This window comes from Hypanus sabinus, chromosome 2, assembly GCF_030144855.1.
Source record: "Hypanus sabinus isolate sHypSab1 chromosome 2, sHypSab1.hap1, whole genome shotgun sequence".
Lineage (NCBI taxonomy): Eukaryota > Metazoa > Chordata > Chondrichthyes > Myliobatiformes > Dasyatidae > Hypanus > Hypanus sabinus.
The window spans coordinates 63,126,056-63,153,499 of NC_082707.1; the positions used below are offsets into that span (position 1 = coordinate 63,126,056).

A 27,444-nucleotide genomic window follows, 5' to 3' on the forward strand; every position below is an offset into this window, starting at 1 on the left:
TAAAAAAAAATTAACTATGATTTTAAATTGTTTAAAATACTCCTTTGCTCAGCCCCGACAACACAAACCCAAACAGCATTTTATATATGGAAAAGTATGTATGGTTTACACATAATTGGAAAAGAAATTGCCATACCAATTATTTTGTTTTTGGCTCTGTTTTTCCATAGGCATTAAAGTTGCATTCTGAACAATAATTATTTGGAAGGGCGATAGAAATATTAATTCAATTCAGGCAACATTAGTTAATATTCTCTCCATCACTGCAAGTAAGATTTCATGAAGAAATAATTGCATAAATTTGTCTTTGGTCGTGAGTACTGATTAAGCTATCCTTTGTATTCTGCCACCTCACTCTCCTTTCTCAGTCTCTCTCTCTCCATCCAGGGGGGCAAATTGTCAAGCAACATCTTACATAAACCTATCATAGCTAGAGAGAAAGTTCTTGGGGAAACTGCAAGGTCTGAAGGTAGATAACTCACCTGGACCAGATGGTATTCACCCCAGAGTTCTGAAAGAGGTGGCTGAAGAGATTGTGGATGCATTAGTAATGATTTTTCAAGAATCACTTAGATTCTGGAATAGTTCCAGAAGACTGGAAAATTGCAAATGTCATCCCACTCTTCATGAAGGCAGCGAGGCAGAAGAAAGGCCAGTTAGTCTGACCAAAGTAGTTGGGAAGATGTTGCAGTCAATTATCAAAGATGAGGTCTCAAGGTACTTGGGGGCACATCATAAAATAAACTGTAGTCAGCATGGTGCCCTCAAGGGAAAATCTTGTCTGACAAATCTGTTAGAATTTTTTGAAGAAATGACGAACAGGATAGACAAAGGAGAAACTGTTGATGTTGTGTACTTGGATTTTCAGAAGGCCTTTGACAAGATGCCACGAGCTATGAGCCCATGGTATTACAGGAAAGATTCTAGTATGGATAAAGCAGTGACTGTTTGGCAGGAGGCAGAGTGTGGGGTTAAGGGAGCCCTTTCTGGTTGTCTGCAAGTGACTAGTGGTGCTCCACAAGGGTCTGTGTTGAGACCGATTCTTTTTACATTATATGTCAATGATTTGAATGATGGAGTAAATGGCACTTTGTTGCAAAGTTTGCAGGTGATATAAAAATAGGTAGTTAGTTCTGAGGAAGTAGAAAGGCTACAGAAGGACTTAGACAGATTAGAAGAATAGGCAAAGAAGTGGCAGATGAAATACAGAGTTAGGAAGTATATGGTCATGCACTTTGGTAGAAGAAAAGAAAGGGTTGCCTATTTTCTAAATGGAGAGAAAATCTTTCAAAACTGAGGTGCAGAGAGACTAGACCTTGTGCAGGATTCCCTAAAGGTTAATTTGCAGGTTGAGTCTGTGGTGAGGAAGGCAAATGTAATGTTGGCATTCATTTCAAGAGGACTAGAATATAAAAGCAAGGATGTAATGTTGAGATTTTATAAAGCACTGGTGATGCCTCACAGAGTATTGTTAGCAGTTTTGGGCCTCTTATCTTAGAAAGAATGTGCTGAATTTGGAGAGGGTTCAAAGGAGATTCATGAAAATTAATTTAGGGTTGAATAGCTTGTCATGTGAAGAGAGTTTGGTGGCTTTGAGTCTGTATTCACTGGAATTCAAAAGAATGAGGGGTGACCTAATTGAAACCTATTTAATGGTGAAAGGCCTTGATAGGATGGATGTGGAGAGGATGTTTCCTATGGTGGGAAAGTTTAAGAGAAAGCCTCAGAATAGAATCAGAATCAGGTTTATTATCACCAGCATATGACGTGAAATTTGTTAACTTAGCAGCAGCAGTAAAATGCAATACATAACATAGAAAAGGAAAAAAAATAAATATAATAATAAATAAATCAATTACAGTATACATATATTGAATGGATTAAAAAATGTGCAAAAAAACAGAAATACTGTATATTTTAAAAAGTGAGGTAGTGTCCAAGGATTCAATGTCCATTTAGGAATTGGATGGCAGTGGGGAAGAAACTGTTCCTGAATCGCTGAGTGTGTGCCTTCAGGCTTCTGTACCTCCTACCTCATGGTAACAGTGAGAAAAGGGCATGTCCTGGGTGCTAGAGGTCCTTAATAATGGATGCTGTCTTTCTGAGACACCACTCCCTGAAGATATCCTGGGTACTTTGTAGGCTAGTACCCAAGATGGAGCTGACTAGATTTACAACTCTCTGCAGCTTCTTTTGGTCATGTGCAGTAGCCCCTCTATACCAAACAGTGGTGCAGCTTGTCAGAATGCTCTCCACAGTACATCTATAGAAGTTTTTGAGTGTATTTGTTGACGTGCCAAATCTCTTAAAACTCCTAATAAAGTATATTATGCCTTCTTTGTAACTACATCGATATGTTGGGACCAGGTTAGATCCTCAGAGATCTTGACACCCATGAACTTGAAGCTGCTCACTCTCTTCACTTCTGATCCCTCTATGAGGCTTGGTACGTGTACCTTTGTCTTACCCTTCCTGAAGTCCACAATCAGCTCTTTCATCTTACTGACATTGAGTGCCAGGTTGTTGCTGTGACACCACTCCACTAGTTGTCATATCTCACTCCTGTACGCTCTCTCGTCACCACCTGAGATTCTACCAACAATGGTCGTATCATCAGCAAATTTATAGATGATATTTGAGCTCTGCCTAGTCATACAGTCATGGGTATAGAGAGCGTACAGCAGTGGGTTAAGCACATCTCTGAGGTGCACCACTGTTGATTGTCAGCGAGGAGGATATGTTACCACCAATCTGCACAGATTGTGGTCTTCCAGTCAGGAAGTCGAGGATCCAATTGCAGGGGGAGGTACAGAGGCCCAGGTTCTGCAACTTCTCAATCAGGATTGTGGGAATGATGGTATTAAATGCGATAGTCAATGAACAGCATCCTGACATAGATGTTTCTTTTGTCCAGGTGGTCTAAAGCTGTATGGAGAGCCATTGAGATTGCGTCTGTCCATTGACCTATTGTGGTGATAGGCGAATTGCGAGAATTCACTCTCTTTAAAGGCAGCCTAACCTTATCCTCTGAGACAGAGATCACAGGGTCATCAACAGGGATCTTCACAGCTGTAGTTGTGTTCTCCCTTTCAAAGCGCGCATAGAAGGTGTTGAGTTAATCTGGTATTGACGCATCGCTGCCATTCATGCTATGGGGTTTTGTAGGAAGTAATGTCTTGTAAACCCTGCCAGAGTTGCCGTGCATCCGATGTCGCCTCCAACATCATTTGAAATTGTCTCTTTGCCCTTGATATAGCCCTCCACTAATCATACCTGGTTTTCTGGTACAGGCCTGGGTCGCCAGACTTGAATGCCATAGATCTAGCCTTCAGCATATGACGTACCAGAAAGGCATATTTTTAGAACGGAGATGAGGAGGAATTTCTTTAGTCAGAGAGTGGTGAATCTGCGGAATTCTTTGCCACAGACTGCTGTGGAGGCCAAGTCTTTATGTATATTTAAGGCAGAGTTTGATAGATTCTTGATTGTCAGGGCATGAAGGTTTACAGGGAGAAGGCAAGATACTGGAGCTGAGAGGAAAATTGGATTAACCATGATGAAATGGCAGAGCAGACTCAATAGTTCAAATGCCCTAATTCTGCTCCTATATATTATGATCTTATGGATTCCTAGAGTATCTGGACTATACCTCTTCCCACCCTGTACCTGTGAAAATGTTATTCTGATTTCACAATTCCTTCATCACCACAGCATCTGTTCTAGGATGAGTCTTTCCATCTTCAATGAACAGGGTTTCCCTTCTTCCACCTTTGATGCTGCCCTCACATGCATCTCTTCCATTCCTGGATATATGCGCTCACCCCATCTTTCCTCCATCGTAACAGCGTTAGTTCCTTTTGTCATTACCTACCACCCCATGAGCCTCTGCATCCGACTCATCATTCTCCGCAACTTCCATGATCTCCAAAGGGATCATACCACCAAACCTTTCTTTACCTTCACCCCCCCCCCCAAACTCTGCTTTCCACATGGATTGCTCCATCTGTGATTCCCTTGTCCATTCATCCCTCCCCACTAATCTCCCTCCTGGCACTTACCCCTGCAAGTGGCCAAAGAGCTACACCTGCCCGTTCATGTCCTCCCACACCTCTAATCAGGGCTCCAACAGCCCTTCCCAAGGAGGCAACACTTCACCTGGAATCTGTTGGGTTCCTAAATTGTGTATACATTGGTAAGACCCATCTAAGTTTAGGACCGCTTCAATGAACACCTCCACTCCATCCACTAAAAGCTGAACTTTCTGGTAGCCCAACATTTTAATTCCCATTCCTATTCTCGTTCTGACATGTCAATCCATGGCCTCCTTTTGCGTCACGATGAAGTCACCCAAATGGTGGAGAAGCAACATCCTCATATTCCACCTAAGTAGCCTCCAACCTGATGGTATGAACATCAATTTCTCCTTCCCTCTTTTTCTATTCCCCACTCTGGCCTCTTACCTCTTCTCACCTGCCTATCACCTCCACCAGTGACCCTACTCCTTTTTCTTCTGTGGTCCACTCTCCTCTCCAATCAGATTCCTTCCTCTCCAAACCCTTTACCTTTCCCACCCACCTGGCTTCACTCATTACCTTCTATCTAGCTATTCTTTTGCCCCCCCCCCCACCTTTTTTATTCTGGCGCCTTTCCCTTCCTTTCCAGTCCTGAAGAAAGGTCTCGGCTTAAAGCGTCAACTGATCAACTGTTGGTTCATGTCTATCATGTTGCCTGATCCGCTGAGTTTCTCCAGCATTTTGTGTATGTTGCTTTGTATTTCCCTCTAGTATTAGAATAAGTTCAATTTAGTTCAATAGAGCCCATAATTGGGAGGCAAGGACAACAGACAGCTTGTAAATCAGTTTTCTGCTGATGACCAAAGATGATATACAGCCCAATAGTTTAGCATATTGAGAAAGGAGTAGGTAAATAACGTGTATTTCAACACATTGCAGTCTCCACTTCAACATATGGCTGTGTTGCCAATTTAAATAATGTCTTTAACTACCAAAATATGAGAAACTGGGCATTGTTTTAAAAATGTACAGGGGATATTTGAGGTAGTTTCACAGAATTTTTAGCATTGCAGTTAATATTTACTTCTCCTGATGTAAATTTAGAATTTCACACATCAAAAAATATAATTTAGCACCCAAGGGGAATATCTTTGACAATTCTGAAATATTCACCAATATTAATGTTTACACAATTCCTTAAAGATATTAGTCTGGAATGAAAGTTGATCGTGATCACCATGTATACTGCCTGGAAATGATTACAAGGCAGTAATCTAATTTAGCAGTTCATGTGAAACCATAAACCATGAAAGTATGCTTAGGCAGTCATCTGAATCGTAACATTAGTTTTACAGCCTTAAAGTCGCTCTCAAATATCTTTATATTTTATAATATATGTTGTTTCACATTTTTGTACATAATTTATTACACTTTCGTTTTGTTTTCTACTGCTAACAGCTGTGATTGTTCGATCCAGTGATGGGATGAGGAAGTTGCTAATTGCAAATTTAACAGGGTATTATCAATTATTCCAGAATAAAGGCAAAGGTGTAAATAGTCTGAAGTAATTATAACATTTTAATTTTACATTCTGTTCCTTCTGCTCCTGAAAATCGTGTGGCGCAAATGATACAAAATAGATTAAAGTAAATTTTCAACCTATTTTATGCTTTCTTTTTTTAAAAAAAATGACATGGTGAAAAACATTCAGAAGTAAAACAGGTCAAAGGTCTGTTTTCATTTTATACATTGCTCAAGAAATATTGCACCCCATTGTCTTTATTCCATGGCTACTTGCAAACTTAAGTAATCTTGTCTAAATATTCATTTTCTATGCATGAGCTGAGGTAGTTTATGTAGTGGTGCAAACCTTTTCTTTAATGTAAGTTCTCAGTCATTCTTCTTAGTAAGAACTGCTTGATAGTTCTCAGATTATTTGTTTTTTATTCATCCCTAGTTAGAGAAACTGAAGTCCATTTTAATACCCTAACTATCACAAGAGTTTGGATCCCTAGATGAGCACAGACGCAAATATGTAAACTCAATTTTTAACACAAGGCCTACTTTTGTTGTGAAACTGGTGAAAGTATCACCAATTTCCAAACTTGCCTGAAAGTAAGTAAAAGCAACAGATCTTCTATATGTGTGCATGTGAGCACAGAAGCTGCTGCCAGCAGTTCACTGCTGGAAAGTTAACTGATCTCTTCATTGGGGGTCATTGTGGGAGTGGAATAAAATGCCCATTACTTAAGTATTGCACTCACCACTCAATAATACAAGAGACACTACTAGTCTTCTTGGTTTCAATGGAAGAGAACTGTTGTAAATATTCAAGCAAGTTACTTGGCAAAGTAACTTAATATATTTTTAGTTGTTAATCTGTATAATAGATTATAAATGTAGATATTTTAAAATGTTGAAAGATGAATAAAATGGTGGGAAATTAGTTCATGTGTATCATGATTTTTTTGAGTTTTAAAAACTCTTATTGTTTCTGAATACTTCTACATATCTCATTTGGGATGAGGCATTATTTGCAAGTTCAGGCAAAATCAAAAGACATGATTTTGCTAGCCATCAAGACTGGTGTCTCCTTTTTGTGGATGGCACTTGTTTTAATCCCCCTGTGATCCTATTATGGCATGGAAAGCCATATGTTAAACGAGACCTTGCACATGGTTACCACAAATTCCCACATGGAGGATAACTCTATATTCTTTTTGGTATGAGACTGGCAAGTTAATAGAGCTTACTTCTGACAGCAAAATTCATGCCGTATTTTGTTTGCTTCTTTCTTGTATAGGTTATGGTATTTATGGTACTGATGTTTGTAAATAGTGGGAATGTTAAAATTGTAAATTGGAACTGAGATAGCATTATACAACTTCTGTGCTAACAGCTACAGAACAACCATACTGTGTAAATTTTCTCCCATCTGTTTATGATCTCTCTTTATTGGTGAACATTTGACTCCAGGGAGAGGGAAAAAATATTTCTAATTACATTAGTTAACACCAATAGAAGAGGCCAAGATGCTGCCTACTTGTTTATCATTGCTAAAGCAATAGTGATAGATTTTAAATTTACTAATTTAATTCTATACAAAACATAAGGGACATTCACAGTGAATGTGGCTATAATGAATGTCTGAGAGAGCTACCACACAGCGATCAAGATTTAAATTTTGATTATCTTAAAGATTATACAGGCCCCAAAATGGTAAGCGCCTTCGATCCCACAGCAGAACTCCTATAAGCTGCCAGTACTGGAGCAGAATAGTAACAATTACTCTGGGAGTCCATCAGGATGGTAGATCCATTTCCTGACTGCCAAATAAGCTAAGATCTCTTTCACTGTACCAACTGGCAAAAGCAAGCATGCGACAATCATTACCACCTAGTTGTCGATTGAAACTGCATTTGTGTCTTGTGTTTGCATGTAGTTTGTACCCCTTTGACTTCGGAAAGGCCATTCCATATGAAGTAGGTTGTGGTTATGTCATCCTTAGGCCAGTATCACCCATTTATATTGGTCAGCCAAATTAGAAGAACTCTTCGTTATGTCTTTGTTTTTCATAAGTCTGCAAATTTAAACCAATGACAAATGAACAGGGTGTATAAAGGATTGATTAAATGCTGTGGCAGATGACCACCCAGAAATATTAAAGATTTTTGAACTAAATACTTAATTATTATTAATAATTTAACTGCAGTTCTTTCATTTATATTTACATCAATTATGTAGATTGAACTGGGCTAATTATATTCCTGAGAAATTAAACACTGGGAAGATGATAGATGAACAAATGCATTTTGAATTGTTTACATTCAACTACATGCAAATAACTCTCAAATACAGCAGCGATTTTATGCCTATCTCTCCTTCATCCAAGTAAAACATGATAAATAATAAAAAGAAATACACAATCTGTCATTATTCTTCTTTTTATATCAGCAGCACTCCAGTTTTGGAGTTCTATCCACTCTAAAAATGGGTTACTAATAATTTCAAACTGCCGTATGCAGACAGAATAATAGACCCCCATCTGACAGAGACGCCAGCATAATGAGTTTTATGTGACTGTTAATTATGTTTTTTTTTGGTTTGTTTATTTGACCAAAATGTCAGCACTAACTATATTTATTGGATGTAGCAAATAGATCTACAGTAAAACTAGATTTTTTATGAAGATTGTATAAGAAAAATAAGAAAATTAGCTAACTGACAGAATAACCCCACTAATCATTACCAGTACTTATAGCTGTTGAAAACTTAATGTAGCTGGTTTTCTGAAGGAACCTTTGTGTATTCTGTGCTTTGCAGTGTTGCTGATATCCCTTGAAAGCAAAGAATATAATTTTTTTAACATCATGCCAGAAACTATTATTTTGCTGTTAATCTGCCATATGTAAATACTGTACTGTAATTTTTATTGCATGTCAAGCAACTGCAGTATGAAAGATTTTACAGGGAATTCTGAAATAAGGCTTCTGGGACAGTAGTCAAATCAAATAAAATTTAAAACTTCATTGGCCCTGTTCATCAAAATGTTAATTTTTTAACATTTCAGATACTAACATTAATAGTTTAAATCAAGTCGTATAATCATTTTTAGTATCTAATGTTCCCTTGTTTCAGAGACAGATAGTGTACTGGATTGTTAGAAGAGTGCTTCTATCAAGTTCCAAACAGGAAGGGAAAGGGCAGTTGATACTTCAACCAAAGTGGACTGCAGCTGCTTTACTGGATACTGCTGCATTTTGTGACTGATTTTGTGCTGGGCCAGCACAGTGCAACTTTGACTGGCAGTGTTGCAGTAAATATCACAAAATTGCTTAATTCTCAAGCAATTCATAGCAAAGTACTCTTAGGTTCACGTACCATTCAGAAATCTGATTGCAGAAGGAAATAAGCTGTCCCTAAAGGCTGATGGTGTGTCTTCAAGCTCCTATATCTACTCCCCCATGGTAGTATTGAGAAGAGGCCATTTTTCGGATGGTGAAGATTCAGCATTCAATAAAAATAGCTGCTTTTTTTTTACCTCAATACCATTGTCCTGCACTAATCCAATATTCCTTGATTCCCTTGCTATTTATAAAATCTATCAATCTCTTCTTTTTAATATGCTCAGCTACAGAGCTCAATTGAATAAAGAATACCAAAGCTTCTCTGGTCTCCAAGTAAAGAAATTTCTTCTCATTTAAGTGACTGACCACCAACCTTGAGAGTTTGATACCTAATTCTAGTAAATATCACAAAATTGCTTAATTCTCAAGCAATTCATAGCAAAGTACTCTTAGGTTCATCACAGCCAGGGAAAGCTTCATTCTGGTACTTACTTTGTCAAACTTCATTCATTCTCCTAAAAAAAAGGGTATACTGACCCTTTTGCTTAATCTGTCCTCATAGGACAGAACAGCAATGTTCAGAAATCACCATGGAGTACTGTGTGCAGTTGTGGTCTCCTTATGTAGGTTTAAATCATATTACGAAATCTGTATACTACTAAACCTAACCTGATGAGTATTAACAGCATTTTGTTTTACATCTGCTCCTTAAAGTTGTATGCTTCAATGCGATTACTGCCACTGCCCTTTTTCCTAAGCTCAAGACAATATAGTCCAAGCCTGCTTTATCTTTCCTTTAGCACATATGCACTAATGCAGGAATCAAGCTGGTGAAGCTTCACTGAATTCCTGTGTAGTTGGGGTGACTATACATGTTCACAGTACTCCGGATATGTTTCTGATAGCCCCTATATAATTACAATAAGATGTTTTTACTATTGTTTTTACAATAAAGATAAATATACCATTGAATACCGTATTGAGTTGTGTTGCAAAGCTTCATTCGATAGAATACCTGTTGGCATTTATTGTCTCATGTACCACGGTAAGTCCTTGAGTCTACTGACTCTTCCCCCTAGCAGATACACCAACATGGACATTAAAAGCCAGCTGTTTTTCAGCCACTGTTGGGTACCAAGATTTCAGGAGAGCTATGGATAGAAGATCCAAAACATTTTTTTAAAAATGCTTTATTATCATGCCTGAATTGTACTGCTACAGTTTAGACTTGCATAGTTTACAATAAGTTATTTATTGTATACTTTTAGGGCAAACATTTCTTTTTGGGCATGGACATCTGTTGTAATTGGGTTTTATTGTCATGACTTCTGTAGAGGATGATGAGTTACACATACAGATAGACCAGAGCAATATGTAAACTTTTATTGTGTGGTATCATAGCCGTACATGTCATTCAATCATCCACGTGGCAAAGTGATGAACATATATAATGATTATAAAAATTAAATGTAAAAACCCAAATTAGGATTTAAAAAGCTAATGTAACTTGAAAATTTTACCCTAAACATTTTCATTGTACTTGTTCTAAACCTATTGGTACGTTTCCTTCCACAAACAGGAACAAACAATGTGGTCATGCCTTGCCGCCATGGCAGTTGCACACAAAGACCTCCTGACAGCAGAGGTGGCTTATGCAGCAATTGGTGAGGTATAAAAAATTTTTTATGTTGTATGTTTAAAATTTAAATTACATGTGTTTTTCTTCTTCTTGTTCCGACATCTTAAATGTGTTTTTCTTTATTACATTCTTGGAGGCTTCCATAAGATCTTATATCTACTGTTTATGGCTATCCTAAAATAGTTTTAATGTTCTAAAATCATTCTGAAGTTTAGCCCCACTCAGAACATTTATTTCACAACTCATTAAAAAAAAGAGACTGATAACCCTTTCTCATCTCTTTCCCACCTATTAATTTCTTCCTGCTGCTCAGATTTACTCATTGGACTTGCCTTTTTTATATGTGAACTCAGTTTGAATATCTCCTCAAAGCTTCCTTTAGTGCAAAAGCTTGGTATCTCTTGTCATTATGATACAGTGCTTACTATGGGTCAGTAGGTTAATGCATCCTGAAGGTTGAAAGCTACTTAGCCAGTCTAAATTATAATACCTTCTATTTACAAAAGAACGAAAATAGTTTCTGAAGGGCTTAAAGCTCCAATTGCCAGTGCTGTGAAGCTGCAGTCACACAAATTGTGGGCAGAGGCAATGCTGAAGAAGTTTGGAGATCTGCTGGTAAATAAGAGAATGTAATTTTTTTTTCCCATTCCCTTTTTGTTTCAAGTCTCATTCCTTCATTATCTGCTTGCATCATGGCATGCGGGTGGATGAACATGATAAACTAATGACGAAATATTGAGCTTCATTTGACATACTCTTGCTTCTCCGTTTCTCTGATTTGAATTTGAGAATAGAAAGCTAAACTAAGGAAAGACCAGAATTCAACTTTAGCTTGCAAAGCACCTGCTCTGAAATAGACCAAAGGAATTGTGACTTTGATAAGAGGGTACAGTGGGGTGCCCAGTGCATAAGTGAGGAGCAGATTGGAGTGACCAAGAAAGAATTACAACTGAAATATGGGCTTCTCCCTCACTATTTTGAAAGGTGCTTTTTGAGTATGAAAGATTACTCAGAATATTAGTAAATTTGCTTGTGCTTTTACATTGTCATCTGGCATAAATTCTAACAATTTCAGTTGTATTTGTATGTAAAATCCATGCACTGAATGGCCTAAAAAGTTTCAAATTCTTCTTGTCGATCATTTTTTTCCCAAAGATAAAGCCCTTATTAATAAACATGTTTTGTTGTATCACTGCAGGGCGTGTTGAAATATATATTGATCCCTATCAAGATATTGCAACTATATTGAATTTGACAACAAACTAGTAATTAGTATTGATATGTTAAATTGTATCCACTTAGAAATTGCCACATATCATAGATGGCTTTTCATTATTACATGTTCTCCCTAGGTTACAGCAGGGTTCATTTTCTGTGAACTGTTCATAATCTGAACACTTTACAATTGGAAATCCAACTATGAACTGAGTTCCCATAAGGCAGGAGATGCCTGCAGTCCTGCAGCACCCCATCAGTCTCCCAAAAGCTCATTCATATGTATGGGCTGTTGAGTGTTGTAACCTGGGGAGGACCGGTAGTCATTTTAGGATGCGAGTATATTACATTTATTGTCTTAAGAAACTAGTATGGAGGGACTTTCTTGACTTGCATCAGTCTGCCTGGTGAAAGCAAATTGTTCATTCTTTAGGAAAGTAGAAATAAAGTGGTACATAGTGAATTGTTCTGCAGGCCTGCAAATCATACTTTTCTATGAGTTATTCACTGCTACGTATACTTTTTACATTAGGCTGCAAGTGATACCAATAAATTTGAATTGAAAGGAAATAGTTATCTATCAAGGCAAGGATATAATGTTGAAGCTTTATAAAGCACTGGTGAGGCCTCACTTGGAATATTGTAAGCAGGTTTGGGCCCTTTATCTTAGAAAGGATGTGCTGAAATTGGAGTGGGTTCAAAGGAGGTTCATGAAAATTATTCCAGGATTGAATGACTTGTCATATGAAGAGCGTCTGATGGCTCTGGACCAAAATTCACTAGAATTCAGAAAAATGCGGGTGACCTCATTGAAACTTACTGAACGGTGAAAGGCCTTGATAGAGTAGATGAGAAGAGGATGCTTCCTATGGTGAGAGAATCTAAGACCAGAGGACACAGCTTCAGAACAGAGTGGTGTATTTTTAGAATAGAGATGAGGAATTTCTTTAGCCAGAGCTTCCTTTTTCTCTTTCAAAGCAGGCATAGAAGGTATTGGGTTCATCTGGTAGTGAAACATCACTGCTATTCACGCTATGGGGTTTCACTTTGTAGGAAGTAATGTCTTGCAAACCCTGCCTGGGTGCGTTCAACGCCGCCTCCAACCTTGTTCAAAATTGTCTCTTCACCCTTGACATAGCCCTCCGCAAATCATACCTGATTTTCTGGTACAGGCCTGGGTTGCCAGACTTGAATGCCACAGATCTAGCCTTCAGCAGACGACGTACCAGAGAGGCATCTTTTTAGAATGGAGGTGAGGATCTTTAGCCAAAGAGTGGTGAATCTGTAGAATTCTTTGCCACAGGCAGCTGTGGAGGCCAAGGATATTTAAGGCAGAGGTCAATAGATTCTTGATTGGTCAGAGCATGAAAGGGCACGGGGAGAAGGCAGGAAAGTGAGGTTGAGAGGAAGATGGATCAGGTATGATGAAATGGTGGAGCTGGCTCAATGAGCCAAATGGTCTAATTCTGCTCTTATGGTTTAATGGTCTGAATCTAAAATGCTTCATTAGCAACAAAACAAAATAAAAGTAGTGTTTCTGTTTTGCAAAATACTAACCAGCTAATAGAATATTTTGAATTAATTGATTTTAAGGTAAATATACTATAGGTAACTGAAAAATTCAGCTTCTGAAATATTATATTGAATGTAATGTAACTAAATATAATTATGCTCAAATATAACAAATATTCTTAATTTCCAGATTGATAAGGTACAATATATCAACTTAATCAAGGATTTGCCCTCAAAGGAGTCGCGGATGGCGCACTTGCTTTTATTTACTGGGAACGTACAAGATGCAGAAGGAATTTTAATCCAGTCAGGCCTTGTTTATCAAGCAATCCAAATAAACATTAACCTCTACAACTGGGATAGGTGAGGAAATTAAACATATTAAGTATACATTAGCACATGCTTACTACAGAGTTACAATTGCATACTCAAAGTCAGTGTTATTAAAAAACAGTTTTGTTTTACTTATTGTCCATAACAGGTAGCACTAAAGACAGGAAAAAGTATATTGAAATCTTAGTTGTTCAATCTTAGTTTTATTTGTATATTTTACTGTGTCAAAGAGGCTGCACTGATGACTCTTCTCAGATAGCGCATCATATCAATCTGATGACCCACAATCAACAAGCCACAGAATTTTTGCCAATATCTGCACTGCCTTAAGTACACCATATTTAGCATCCATGTAGAAACCCTTGACTCTACTACTATAGACTACTAATAATGGTTTAATGAGAATGATCAGCAGTCAGGAGCTAATTAACCATAAATGCGAAGTGTTATGTATTAGAAGCTCCACCTTAAGGCAAAAGATGTATCTGTACAGACACTGACAGAAAACATGGGAGGTGCAACAACGTACTGACAACCATGACTATCAGATTCTGAAGAATGCATAAGTGTCCTCATTGGTCAGGATATTGGGTGTAAAACCTGGAAACTAGTGTTGCATTGCTTCCATGAGACCACATTTAGAGTATGGCGTGTAGTTCTGCTAATTAAATAAATAACTAGTAGGATGTGGAGACTTTGGATAGGATAAAGAAGAGGTTTACCAGAATGTGGCCCTGGACCTAAGGGGAGAGACTGGACAGAAATGGATTGTTTTCTGAAGCATCAAAGGTTGAGGGGTGATCTAAGAGAAGAAAATAAAATTATGAGACTCATAGGGTAGATAGAATCTTTTTCCTGGAGTGAAAATGTCCAATACTAGAAGACATACTGTAGGTTTAAGGTGACAGGGGATAAAGTTTAAAAGAGACACTGATATGTGATCCCCCAAATACAATATAGCTGTCAGAATTATTAACTTGAATGGTTGTGTATGTCTCTAATATTCAAAGATCACAAAAATATTTTTATTAATGTGAACAAGTATTAATGCAAAATACTAGAAAAAATGTGAACACTTAAATGCATTTATATTATCTCTTTTTACTGTTAATTACCTTAATATAGACCATAAGACATTGGAGCAGAATAAAGCCATCTGACCCATCGAGTCTGCTCCGCCTTTCAATCATGGCTGATCCTTTTTTTTCTCTTCCTCAACCCCAGTTCCGGGTCTTCTCCCCGTAACCTCTGATGCCCTGTCCAATCAAGAACCTAACAAGCTCTGCCTTAAATACACTTAACAACCTGGCCCCCACAGCTGCATGTGGCAACAAATTCCACAAATTCACCACCCTTTGGCTAAAGAAATTTCATCATATCTCTCTTTTGAAAGGGCATCCCTCTATCCTGAGAAGGTCCCTCTTGTCCTAGACTCCCCCACCATGGGAAACATCCTTTCCACATCTACTCTGTCTAAGCCTTTCAACATTCGAAAGGTTTCAATGAGATCCCCCTTCAACTTTCTGAATTCCAACGAGTACAGACCCAGAGCCATCAAATATTCCTCGAATGATACCCTTTTCATTCCTGGAATCATCCTTGTGAACCTCCTCTGTACCCTCTCCAATGCCAGCACATCTTTTCTAAGATGAAGGGCCCAAAACTGTTCATAATACTAAAGGTGAGGCCTCACCAGTGCCTTATAAAGCCTCAGCATCACATCCTTCCTCTTGTATTCTAGACCTCTTGAAATGAATGCTATTTGCCTTCCTCACCACTGACTCAACCTGCAAGTTAACCTTCAGGGTGTTCTGCACAAGGACTTCCAAGTGCCTCTACATCTCAGATTCCTGGATTTTTTCCCCATTTAGAAAATAGTCTGCACATTTATTTCTACTACCAAAGTGCATGACCATGCATTTTCCAACATTGTATTTCATTTGCCACTGTCTTGCCCATTCTCCTAATCTGTCCAAGTCCTTCTGCATCCTATCTGTTTCCTCAACACTACCTGCCCCTCCACCAATCTTCGTATCATCTGCAGACTTTGCAACAAAGCTATCTGTTCCATCATCTAAATCATTTATACACAGCATAAAAAGAAGTGGTCCCAACACCAAACCTTGCGGAACACCACTGGCAGCCAATCAGAAAAGAATCATTTTATTCCCACTAGCTGCCTCCAAACAATCAGCCAATGCACTAACCATTTTAGTAACTCTCCTGTAATAAATGGTAATACTTGGTAAGCAGCCTCATGCGTGGCACCTTGTCAAAGGCCTTCTGAAAGTCCAAAAATTACAACATCCACTGCATCCCCTTTATCTATCCTACTTGTAATCTCCTCAAAGAATTCCAACAGGTTTGTCAGGCAGGATTTTCCCTGAAGGAAACCATGCTGACTTTGTACTATCTGGTCATGTGTCACCAAGTACTCCATCACCTCATCCTTAACAATTGACTCTAACATCTTCCCAACCACTGAGGTCAGGCTAACTGGTCTATTATTTCCTTTCTGTTGCCTTCCTCCTGTCTTAAAGACTGGAGAGACATTTGTAATTTTCCAGTCCTCTGGCACCATGCCAGAGTCCAATGATCTCTGAAAGATCATTTCTAATGCCACCACAATCTCTAATGCTACCTCTTTCAGAACCCTAGGATGCAGTTAATCTGGTCCGGGTGACTTGGGTACCTTTAGGTCTTCCAGCTTTTTCAGCACCTTCTCTCTTGTAACAGTAACTGCATCCACTTCTCTTCCTTCACACACTACCACATCAGGCATACTGCTAGTGTCCTCCACAGTGAAGACTGATGTAAAATACACATTTAGTTCTTCTGCCATCTCCTTGTCCCCCATTATTATTTCTCCTACCTCTTTTTCTAGCAGTCCTATATCCACTTTCATTTCTCTTTTATTTTTTACACACTTGAAAAAAGCTTTTACTATCCACTTTAATATTATTTGCTAGCTTGCTTTCATATTTCATCTTTTCCCTTCTAATGATTTTTATTTGCTTTCTGTAGGTTTTTAAAAACTTCCCAATCCTCTATCTTCCCACTAATTTTTGCTTTGTTGTATGCCCTTTCCTTTGCTTTCACAATAGCTTTGATTTCCCTTGTCAGCCATGGTTGTACTATTTTACCATTTAAGTATTTCTTCATTTTTGGAATATCTGTGTCCTGCACCTTCCTCATTTTCCCCAGAAACACACGCCATTGCTGCTCTGCTGACATCCCTGCCAGCAACTCCTTCCAATTTACTTTGGCCAAATCCTTTCTCATACAATTGTAATTTCCCTTACTCCACTGAAATACTGCTACATCAGACTTTGCTTTCTCCCTATCAAATTTCAAGTTGAACTCAATCATATTGCAATCACTGATTCCTAAGGATTCTTTTACCTTAAGCTCCCTAATCGACTCCAGTTCATTACATAACATCAAATCCAATATAGCTGATCCCCTAATAGGCTCAATGACAAACTGCTCTAAAAAGGTATCTCTTAAGCATTCGACAAACTCTCGAGATCCATTACCAACCTGATTTTCCCAATCGACCTGCATGTTAAAATCTCCCATGACTCCCCTTTTCTATTTCCTGTTGTAATCTGTGGTCCACCTCCCAGCCACAGTCGGGAGGCCTGTGTATAATTGCTATCGATGTCCTTTTACCCTTGCAGTTTCTTAATTCGACTCACAAGGATTCAACATCTTCCAATCCTATGTCACATCTTCTTACTGATTTGATGCCATTCTTTACCAGTAGAGCTACACCACCTCCTCTGCCTACCTTCCTATCCCTCCGATATACCGTGTAACCTTAGACATTAAGTTCCCAACTACAACCGTCCTTCGGCCATGATTCAGTGATGGCCACAACATCATACACTATATATTTTTCTCAGCCATTCCTTTTCTTTGAAATAAATAGAGCCACTAAACCAAAAGCCAGACCTAACCTCGGGAAAAAGCAAGGGAATGGAACTTACTGAATTGATCTGGTATGAGCTGGATGTTTTAATGGGCTCAGTAGTCTTCTATTGTGTAAAATGCAATGATTCTGTAATTTGTGGTTGTAAAGAAATTTATTCCATTGTAATCAGAAAATATTTTTCTGATTAATCAGGTCTCCATGATTTATAAGGATTCCTGAAAGCAACCATTTTCCTCACACATTTCCCTCCACCATTGGTAGCAATGCACACAGGTATTTGGGCTTTTAACACCAAATTCCTAGCGTAATGATTTTTTTTCCATACAGATCTTTTTCTTTAAAGCCTTCATTAATATATAACTATTTCACCCAAGCATTTAGTTACAAGTGCTAAAATCTCATTCTTTGACTTGGTAATATTGTATTGTTTGATTTGACTCCAATGAAGCATTTTGAAAAATATCCTAAGCTGAATAGCCTGTATATATGCAGGTTGTTATGTTTCACCTATTTTGGTTCTTCAACCTTGAAATTTGTGTAATACTGTAGATATGAAAAAGACAATGCTGTAAATATTCAGTAGATCAGACAACAAGTTTTCAAAGTTATGACAAGTTATCAGCTCAGAACTAGGAAGATTTAGGGATCTAACAAACATTTGAAGAGAAGTAAGGGGCAGGGGAAAACAAAAGGAATGTCTAATTGAGTAAGATTCATGGGAGACTGACTCAAAATTTGGTGATAGCACTGGCTGAAAGAGAGTTGAACATTTATTAATTACAGTTAATCTGCTTGGAAGTGAACAGAAAACAGAGGAAATGCTGGAGTTATGAAATACAATATTGTGGTTGTTGGAAATATGAAATTAAAATGAAAGAATTATGAAAGAAAGAATCATAAATCTAAAAGAATTATGGAAATACCGAGGCCAGGCAGCATCAGTGGAAAAAGGAAAACAGAGTTAAGATTATGGCTTCCCATTTTGAAAAGTCTGGTTATCGGAAATTGAATTCATTTTTGAGTCCCAAGGGCTGTAACATGGCTAGATGAGTTTCTGTTCTTCAAGCTTACATTTAGCTTCATTGGAACAATTTAAGAATACAGAGAGATTCAAGTGAGGGTGTGATGGTGAATATTTGTGACAGTCAACTTGAATTTCAGTGCCATCATAGTTTACTGATCAAAGCTTTTGCAATTTCCACAAATATTGCCTGACTTCCTAGGTATTCCTAGCATTCCCAACAACTGCAGTGTTTTATATCCCACAAGTCCACCACAGCTATTTCCTCTCTCTTGTCTTCTACTTTGTCTCCTTCTATTTACTCTTCATTCACAGATCAGCTGTGATTAATCAGCATTTGAAGTTATGTATCATGATTTGAATTAAAGAACATATTTATTTATTTATAATTAAATAAAAATATTTAAAAATATTATTAGTATATTTAGAAAATATTCTGTTTCGCCAGGAGAGTAAATAAAGGCGATTTAGTTAACCTTGTTTCCAAATTTAATGATAAATCAAATTGGAAGGAGCAATTATAGAAATTTCTTGAAGATTGCCCATCATTCTTGGTTTTATTAGTTTAAATGACATATTGTTTAAGTCAGATGAATTTAATATTTTTTGTATTTCTTCATACAGAGCTCTGGAGCTGGCTGTGAAATACAAGACACATGTAGATACAGTGCTAGCTTACAGGAAGAAGTATTTGGAAGATTTTCAGAAAGAAGAATCCAACAAGAGATTTCTTCAGTATGCAGAAGGAGTATGTTATTAGGAAATCAAATGTGCAGTCTGTTTATCCAAAATTGGAGCTAATACATTCGAAGCATGCTGGTTGCAAAGCTGTCTTAAGCTGCTGTCAGAGAATTTTATAGAACAATTTAATATGCCCATTTTATTTGCAGTCTAGTAAACCATTAGCTTGTATGAGAGAACTTCTAATTCATTATTTTTAATCAGGGTCGCACAAGCATTATTCACATTAAATCAAGATGGTGGTACAGGGGTGAGGAAGATTTAATTTGCATTATTGCAGCAGGGTAAACATAGAAGAAATTCCACTGCTTAGCAGTTCTACAATTAGTAGTGTGAATTCAGTATTACTGACTGATCAGACTTTTGAGCAATGTTCCCTCTAATTTTTAGTAGTCAGTGTGTGCAAAAATCTTATGTTGTGCAAATTTTTTTCCCATGACAAAAGTACGTGGGAACTGAATGCAGTTCTTTTGTGCTTCACGCCTTTCGCTTCTTTTGAATTTGACAAAGAGAATCAATATTTTTTCTAATAAAAACTTAGTAAGCAATCTACAAGATTTGAAACAGATCGTTGTAAACTTTACAATATGAACACTGTCCGCCAAAGATGGCTGCCACCGTGATGCAGCTGTACAAACTGGAACAGGAAAGATGAGGTGACGTAATTTAGTGATGTGCATTGTGGTATTTGAAAAACCAACTAACCAGGTAACAGAAACATTTAGCTAAAAGATTATTTTCAATAAGTATAATTATTAATTACTACATTATTTTAGGTAACTAACCTTTTGTGCACACATTAATTTCCTTTGTGCGCTGGCTGAAAAACGTGTGTGCGCGCACACAGCTGAGAGGGAACATCGCTTTTGAGTACAACCATTTGTGGCTTCCTGGAGGAACCACGGGGCATATTTTAAATCTTCCCAATCTTAATTTAAACATTTAGAGGTGTGCTAAATTCTCTCCTAATGTTTTCAGTATATTTAAATTATATGTAGTAACTACTTATATAATTCTGTATATTTAAATATTCTTTCAATTTAACAATTATGCATTCTGCTAAGTAAGAATGAGGGAATGTAAACCAGTGAGTTGCATTCGAAGTGAATTTGAGACTAACTGCTCTCATCTTTGCTCTGGAGAAAATCAGGCAGCAGTTACTAGATTTTGCACATGCATAAATAAACCCAGAAATCCAAAATAAGGTTATTCACTGTACCTACCATAGACAGCAGAAAATGTTAGACTGATTCATTGGGTATATGGTTTGTTATCAGCATCGTTCAAAGTAGATGTATGATTTAAGTACATATATGTTGCCATACACAACCCTGGGGTTCATTTTGTAGCAGGCATACTGAATAAGTCCAATGACCATAATAGAATCAATGACAAACTGCACCAAAAGAGGCAGACAGCCAGTGTGCAAAAGACAACAAACTGCAAATGCAAATAGGAAGAAACAAAGAATAAAATAAATTAGCAATAAATATTGAGCATGAGATTAGTCTTTGAAAGTGTGTCCAAAGGTTGTGGGAACAGTTCAGTGATAGGGCAGGTGAAGTTCAGTGAAGATATCATAATTAGTGATGAATATTCATGCTGTAAGTCCAAGTTTAATTTTATAAATAAATAGTATCGTTCTATCAGAATGTAATTGATATCAGTTTTTAAAATGTAAAAAAAAGCTGTACTTTTTATCTCTTTTGTATTTCTCTTCATTTCATCATTCTTGCCCTCTGTTTCTTTCTGATCATACAATCACACTTTCTGATTTTTATGTACCATATCTCAGCTTGATTAGTTAAAGAACACTGCCACAGACTCTTCGTTGTATGTTCTGCAATGGAAGTCATCAGGCATTCTTTCAGAAGCCAACAAAAACTCACTAACAGCCATCAGCATAATTACTGCCAGTTAGAGTTCCTTGCTGCTGTCCCCAAAATCTAGGCCAATAATTGCTGGCTTGAATGATTACCTTAAGAAATCCTCTCTAACCTTCAAATAAATATATTCGATTGATTAAAACTACATAATATTTTGTTGCTGGTAATATGAAGGTTGGGTGCAGAGAGAGTATTTTTACTATGCAACTGTTTATAGTGTTGGCAAGGATGAGCAATAGGATATGAATTACCTGAATTCCACAAATGGTCTGAAGACCTGCCTGTTTCAGTAAGGAATCTGTGTAAACTCGGGTCCTATTATGTCCATTGGTCCTAGATTGCAATTTTGAGCTACAAAAGGATGAAGTTTGCATCAATCATTATTAAGTGGTCTAACCAGAGTCTGCTGAAGGCCACAAAGAAATTATTGTGGATGGATGTGGAAAAGCTCATTGAAAATGCGTGTGTTTACTCTTTTGCATTTGCTTCAAGGGTTCAATATCTGTTTGTAATTGATATGAAATGCATGAGTGCAACTGTTAAATATTCATATAAAGCATCAAGACGCCCAGGGGATTAAAGGCAGACATACACAAAAATGGTTCCATAGATTTTGTCTGGTTTGCCTGGTTTGGCTTTCCAGGGCATCCAACTGCCAGTGTTATGTAGAGCTAACTTTACCATTATTGTATCCTTAAACTTCATCAACATGGGCTTCAACAACATAGGACGGGTGCTCGTCCGTGTTTGGAGGGGATTGATCTTTATTCCTTATTGTATTCAACAGCATTACTTTTGACATGTGTTCCACTTTCAATGTTCTGGGAGTTCCCATTGACCAGAAATTTCACATTTGCATTAATGTGAAACATGTTTTGCTTATTGCCAGAATTGTCAAAAGTCTTGATGTACTGGAATCTGAGATGATGCAGCCAGTGTCTAACTTCCTTGATGTTTGAAAATATCTATGAGTATCTTGCACCTCGTCCACAGTTCAAATTTTTAAGGATCACATCTCTCTCAAAACCTTACTTAGCAAATTGTCTTCTCTAAAACTGTGAAGAGATCTTATGCAATCTTATAGGCCAAATTAACTGATTTTTGATCAGTCTTGCTTAATTTCATTGTAAGATATCTGTCACAGCATAAAAAGAAATTAATTGGTACCAGAGGAACCACAGAAGGGATAGGTTGTGGAATGGAATTATGGTGTACTGGTTCACAATGCAAACCAGGTCAAGCTTCCCATTTATACTAAAACTATTTTATTTATGACTAGGGAGGCCAATACAAAGTGATAAAACATTCTATTCTTACCGAAGTAGTTGACTAGCATAAGCAAAGAATTTAGTTTTAAAAAAAACATTTCAATTTGAGTTTCGCTATTGTTATTTCCCTACTGATGAGTTGTATCTTTATTCTGTACAATGAAAGAAAATCAACAAACAATAATTAACTGCTTGCATTATATTATTAACCAGAATTTGAATTTGAATTTGATTTTATTCTTTGATTAATGCTTATATCATGCCCTATGCAGGTTGAGGTCAACTGGGAAAAAATCCAAGTCAAAATCGAAATGGAGATTGCAAAAGAACGGGAGCGTGCAGCTATGGGCACAACGGGATCTAAGAGTGTATCCTTAAACCGCTGATGGATATGGATCTGGACCATTAAATCTCCTCAAAATCCTTTCATCTCCTGTTTCCAACTAAAGGAGCTATTTGAAAGACCTTTAATATAAAAAAGTTTTTTTGTCATAAATCAATAAACAAATACTTTTTGATTAAAATTGTTCATATTGTTATTCATTGAGAACGTATTCAGTGTACATTTCAGAAAATTGTGTGTTCCTTTCTCTGTTAAACTGAATGTAGAATTTATTTTCAAGTGAACATGATCGACTTCTGATACATGTTGTAGTTCTGATATTAAACATAATATAACGTTCTCACACATATTGCTGGAAATAATTAAAATTATGTAATTATATTTGGAGATTTTATATTTAGTTTAATACTGTTGTTTTCATGATTACTTTGGCATTCCTCATTATTCAAAGTTGCTGTAACCAATAATTGTAAGAACATTTCTTAAAAATTAAAATTATATTATGTTGTTTAGTACATATTGAATATGTTTTGAAAGTATTAATAGTCTGGATTTTTCAATTATAATGACAAAAAAATCTATGCAGTCATAACACCTTACAACTGACACAAATTCTTCATAATATTTTTGCCCATCACAGAACTTGCTTTTTGCAGCCTTCTCCAGCAGTGTTCTCAAATCAGAGATTAACAAGGTATTATGAACGAATCTTATTATGAAGTATCCTACAAATTGCTAGGCTTATTTGTGCTTTTGATGTTTATGATTGTTTTATTATGTGATGGGCCACACAATTACTGTTTAGCAAACTCTATATTCCGGTAAGGTAAGTTTTATATATATATAGGAGGGTGGGAGGGGGGGAGAGAGAGAGAGATGTATTTCCTTCCTATAAATATTTCAGATTGAATGGAAACTCATTCATGTCCCCAGTGTGTTTGTGTGCTGTCAGAAGCAATTTTATCTAAAACTAAATTGATAAATTTGATTGTGTCCTTTGTGGACATGACATTATTCCCTAAAATCACTTAAGTTGTGTCCGATGCCATTTTAATAAACTTCTACATGTTCTTTAGAAATAATCAGTTATGATGAGGGAGGTGAGTGGGTGGAATGTAATAAACCTGTAGAAGTTGTGGAATGTGGAGAAGGTCAGAATGAGAGGAATCTGAGTTCATTGTAATCTTCAATCCATTTGGCAGGGATTCCCTACTGGAACAAATGACAGGTTTCTACACTGACAGTCTGCTTACACTGATGCCTTTACTTCTCATGCAAGAGAAGGAAGTTGGTGGCAAATGTCCTACATAGTGTCTAGGTGACATGCCAGCTCTACTTGAACTATAAAATAATGTGTGGCAGCTTTGAGCTGTGAGTAAAGCTTAAATTATATGAAGCTATGCTAAGTGTGCGAAACTTAGAAGTTATGGAAACTAAGTGCAAAATAGCATTTGTCTTAATAATAGTTAGCAATTGCTAAATGAGTGAAAGATTGTATTTTGCATATGAGTAAGTGTGGTACAGAGATGGGATTTGATGAATGAATTACTGACCTTGACTGAATGTGATGTCATCTAGCACCACAGCAATTTCCCTGCCACATCAGGCCTATTAATGACTTCAAGAATGAATAACTGTCACAGCTACCTGAAAATGGATCTGGAAGACTTCCTGGGCTTCTCAAGGAAGAGTTCTTCTCTTATCAACCTATATTTCAAGGCAGGTAGAGCCATGTTTGAAAACTATGTTCTCTTATTACTCATTCTGCGCTTCTAAAACTCATGGGTTGCACGACCAGTAATGTAAACCTCCCCTTTAAGAGCTGCAGCCATGGTTTCAATCAGTGCATGACAGTTTGAATTGGTGTTAACCACGCATGAAATTGGAACCCATGAGCTAAGGCAATAAACAGTGCAATTGGTATAGTCTGGACCCAAAAATCTTTATAATTAAGTGGGAACATGAATTTAGTTTGCATCGCGCATCAAGTCATATGCATAAAGCTAAATTGTATTTCACAAAACCAGGAGTTTTCTGGCACTATTGACATCAACCCTGACGTATACACGAAATGTGTAAGACAATTCTGAGGTTGGCTTATGATATGAGATACTAACAGGATATTTTTCTTCATGGGAGAATTTAGAACAGGGAGCATTGTTTTAGAAGAAGGTGATGCTTATTTAAGATATTGAAAAAAAGATATATTTTCTTTAAATGGGTTGTGAGTCTTTGGATCCTTTACACCAGCAAACTATGGAGGCTGAATCATTGCATGTATTTCATCTCAGATAAATTTTTTGTACAATTGGAGACTTTAAGGTTATAAGAAACAGGCATGGAAATGGAGCTGCAGCCAAGATCACATCAGCCACAATTTTACTGATGGTGCAGCAGACTTAATGGCCAACTTCTACTTTTTTTATGTCAATGAATAGAATATAGTATATACTGTAAAACAAACCGGTCTAAGAACGTACTGGAGCTGAGGATGTTACGTGCTATCATAAGATCCCATTCTGGGGAAAGTCAGATTTTAGACGGTAAAGACATGCTAGCTTAGTACTTCCATTAAATATACAAAACCAGGATCTCTGACTAATATGGGCCATTTCTAATATTTCCAAATGTGTTAGAACTTGGATAAATCTGCACTTTTAAGGAATATTACAAACATTCAGTGAGATCAGCCTAATAAATGGTTTTGCCTTCAACTGTTTTAAAAAGTGGTCCTCAACAGAAATAAATGCATCTTGTATATCTACACATTGTGTAGAAATTTGCAGTTTAGCTGACTACTCAAAATGTAATGTATCTTTTTAATCAAAATTTGGGGCAGCACAGTGCAGCAGCTAGTGCCTTGGAAAGCCAGAGACTCAGTTTCAATCCTAACCCTGAGTGCAGTCTGTGTGGCATTTGTACATTGTCTCTGCTCCTCCAAATAGTCTCAGGAGAGATGGAATATACTTTGGTCTGGGTGTATATGCCTTTAGATTACAGTTCTCTGTGATGTGTAGAACTGGTAGATCTTTCAATCACAAAATGTATGTATATTTACAATGGACCATTTTGAAAGTCTTCCAAGTCAAATCAACAATTGTATATGTTACAATATTAGGAAGATTTATTTTTCTACATTGGGGAGATTATACAACCAATGAAAATTCCTTTGAATGGGCAACAACTGTGTGGCAAGATGAGGGGAGGTGTCTGGAATAATTTACCAGGGGTAGTAGTGGAATCAAGCAGACTAGTGGAGTTTAAGAGGCTTTTAGATAAACGCACAATATGAACGGGATGGAGGAATATGGATGATACACAGGAGGACATTCAGGATAAACTGGCACCAAGAGTGGCAACACCATACCACACACTGAAAGGCCTGGGGAGAGTGAAAGTAGGAAGATATAGAATCCAAGAACACAGCCACAGAATAAAAGGATATTCCTTTAAAATGGAGGATGAATTTTTTTAGCCACAGAATGGTGAATCTGTGAAATTCTTCTGCAGAGGCTGTGGAGGCTAAAGCTATTGTGTGCATTTAATGCAGAGGCAGGTTCTTGAGTGTTAAGGGAGTTGCTGGGAAAAAGTAGAAAAATGGAGTTGAGAAAAAATATTTAGCAGTGATTGAATAGTAGAGCAGAGCCTAATTCTGCCCCAAAATTTTATGCCCAATTTACAGTAGAAAATATTAACTGTGGCCTTGTCTATGCTTTTAGAAAAACATTAAAGATGACAATGAACTTCTTAAGGAAGAACAGGGAGCTTTCCCAGGTGACCTGAAAGCTATTTGTTCCCAAATACATAGGTTCTTGGTGTGTAAAAAATTACAGGGAGAAGATGGGTTTGAGAGGTTAATCAGCCATAATCAAATGGTGAAGAAGACTTGATGAGCCAAATGGTCTAATTCTACTTCTATGTCTTAAGGTCTTATGGTCAAAACCATATAATCAAACTGATTATTTGGTCTTTAACATACTAATGCTCATCAGACTTCTTGCTGAAAGTGGATGAGGGGCTGAGTTTCTGTTTATTGCTACAATAACTGTACTTCACATTTACTCCTTTAGTTGTGAGGTGTCCTGCAAAGCTGTGAAAGTTTAGTATTCTTAAAATGTCTTAGAACATAACTCCAATTTTCATTGAAAAAACAATAGAACCATAAATACTAGAAACCTAAAACAGAAACAGGAAATGCTGGAAATACTCAGCCGGTCGTGCAGCCTATCTGGAAAGAGAAACACAGCTAATGTTTCTTAATGACCTGAAACAATAATTCACTTTCTCTTCCCGTGAATCCTGGTGGTTCTGATTGTAACCAGCATTTTCTGTTTTTGCTGCAAGATATTATTCTATAATTCACAAATCAGGAGATGGATACAAGAAAATTTCCCAAGTCACTGAATATCCTTTCAAGTACAACTAAGTCAATTGTCAAGAAATGGAAAGAATACAGCACAACTCTAAATATGCCTAGAGCAGGCTGTCCTCAAAAACTGAGTGACCATGTAAGTGAGTGAGGCCACCAAGAGACCTTGACAAATCTGGAGGAGTTACAAGCTTCAATAGCTGAGATAGGAGAGACTGTACATACAACTGTTGCCCGGGTGCTTCACCAGTCGCAGCTTTATGGGAGAGTGGCAACGAGAAAGCCACTGTTGAAAAAACTCACATGAAATCTCTGCTAGAATT

General features: G+C 37.2%; 1 protein-coding gene across 3 annotated transcripts in view; it reads left to right on the plus strand.

Moving 5' to 3' along the window:
• ift80 (intraflagellar transport 80 homolog (Chlamydomonas)) overlaps positions 1–23,267 on the plus strand; it is a 233,645-nt gene extending 210,378 nt beyond the window's left edge. For 2 of the 3 annotated variants that reach the window (XM_059947169.1, XM_059947185.1), the window contains 4 exons: positions 10,440–10,529; positions 13,417–13,589; positions 19,139–19,262; positions 22,682–23,267. In XM_059947169.1, the coding sequence (XP_059803152.1) occupies positions 10,440–10,529; positions 13,417–13,589; positions 19,139–19,262; positions 22,682–22,795 (501 nt within the window). In that variant the 3' untranslated portion in view covers positions 22,796–23,267. The remainder of the gene's footprint in view (positions 1–10,439; positions 10,530–13,416; positions 13,590–19,138; positions 19,263–22,681) is intronic. The other variant, XM_059947177.1, reaches the window with a different exon arrangement.
• The last annotated feature ends 4,177 nt before the right edge of the window (positions 23,268–27,444 follow it).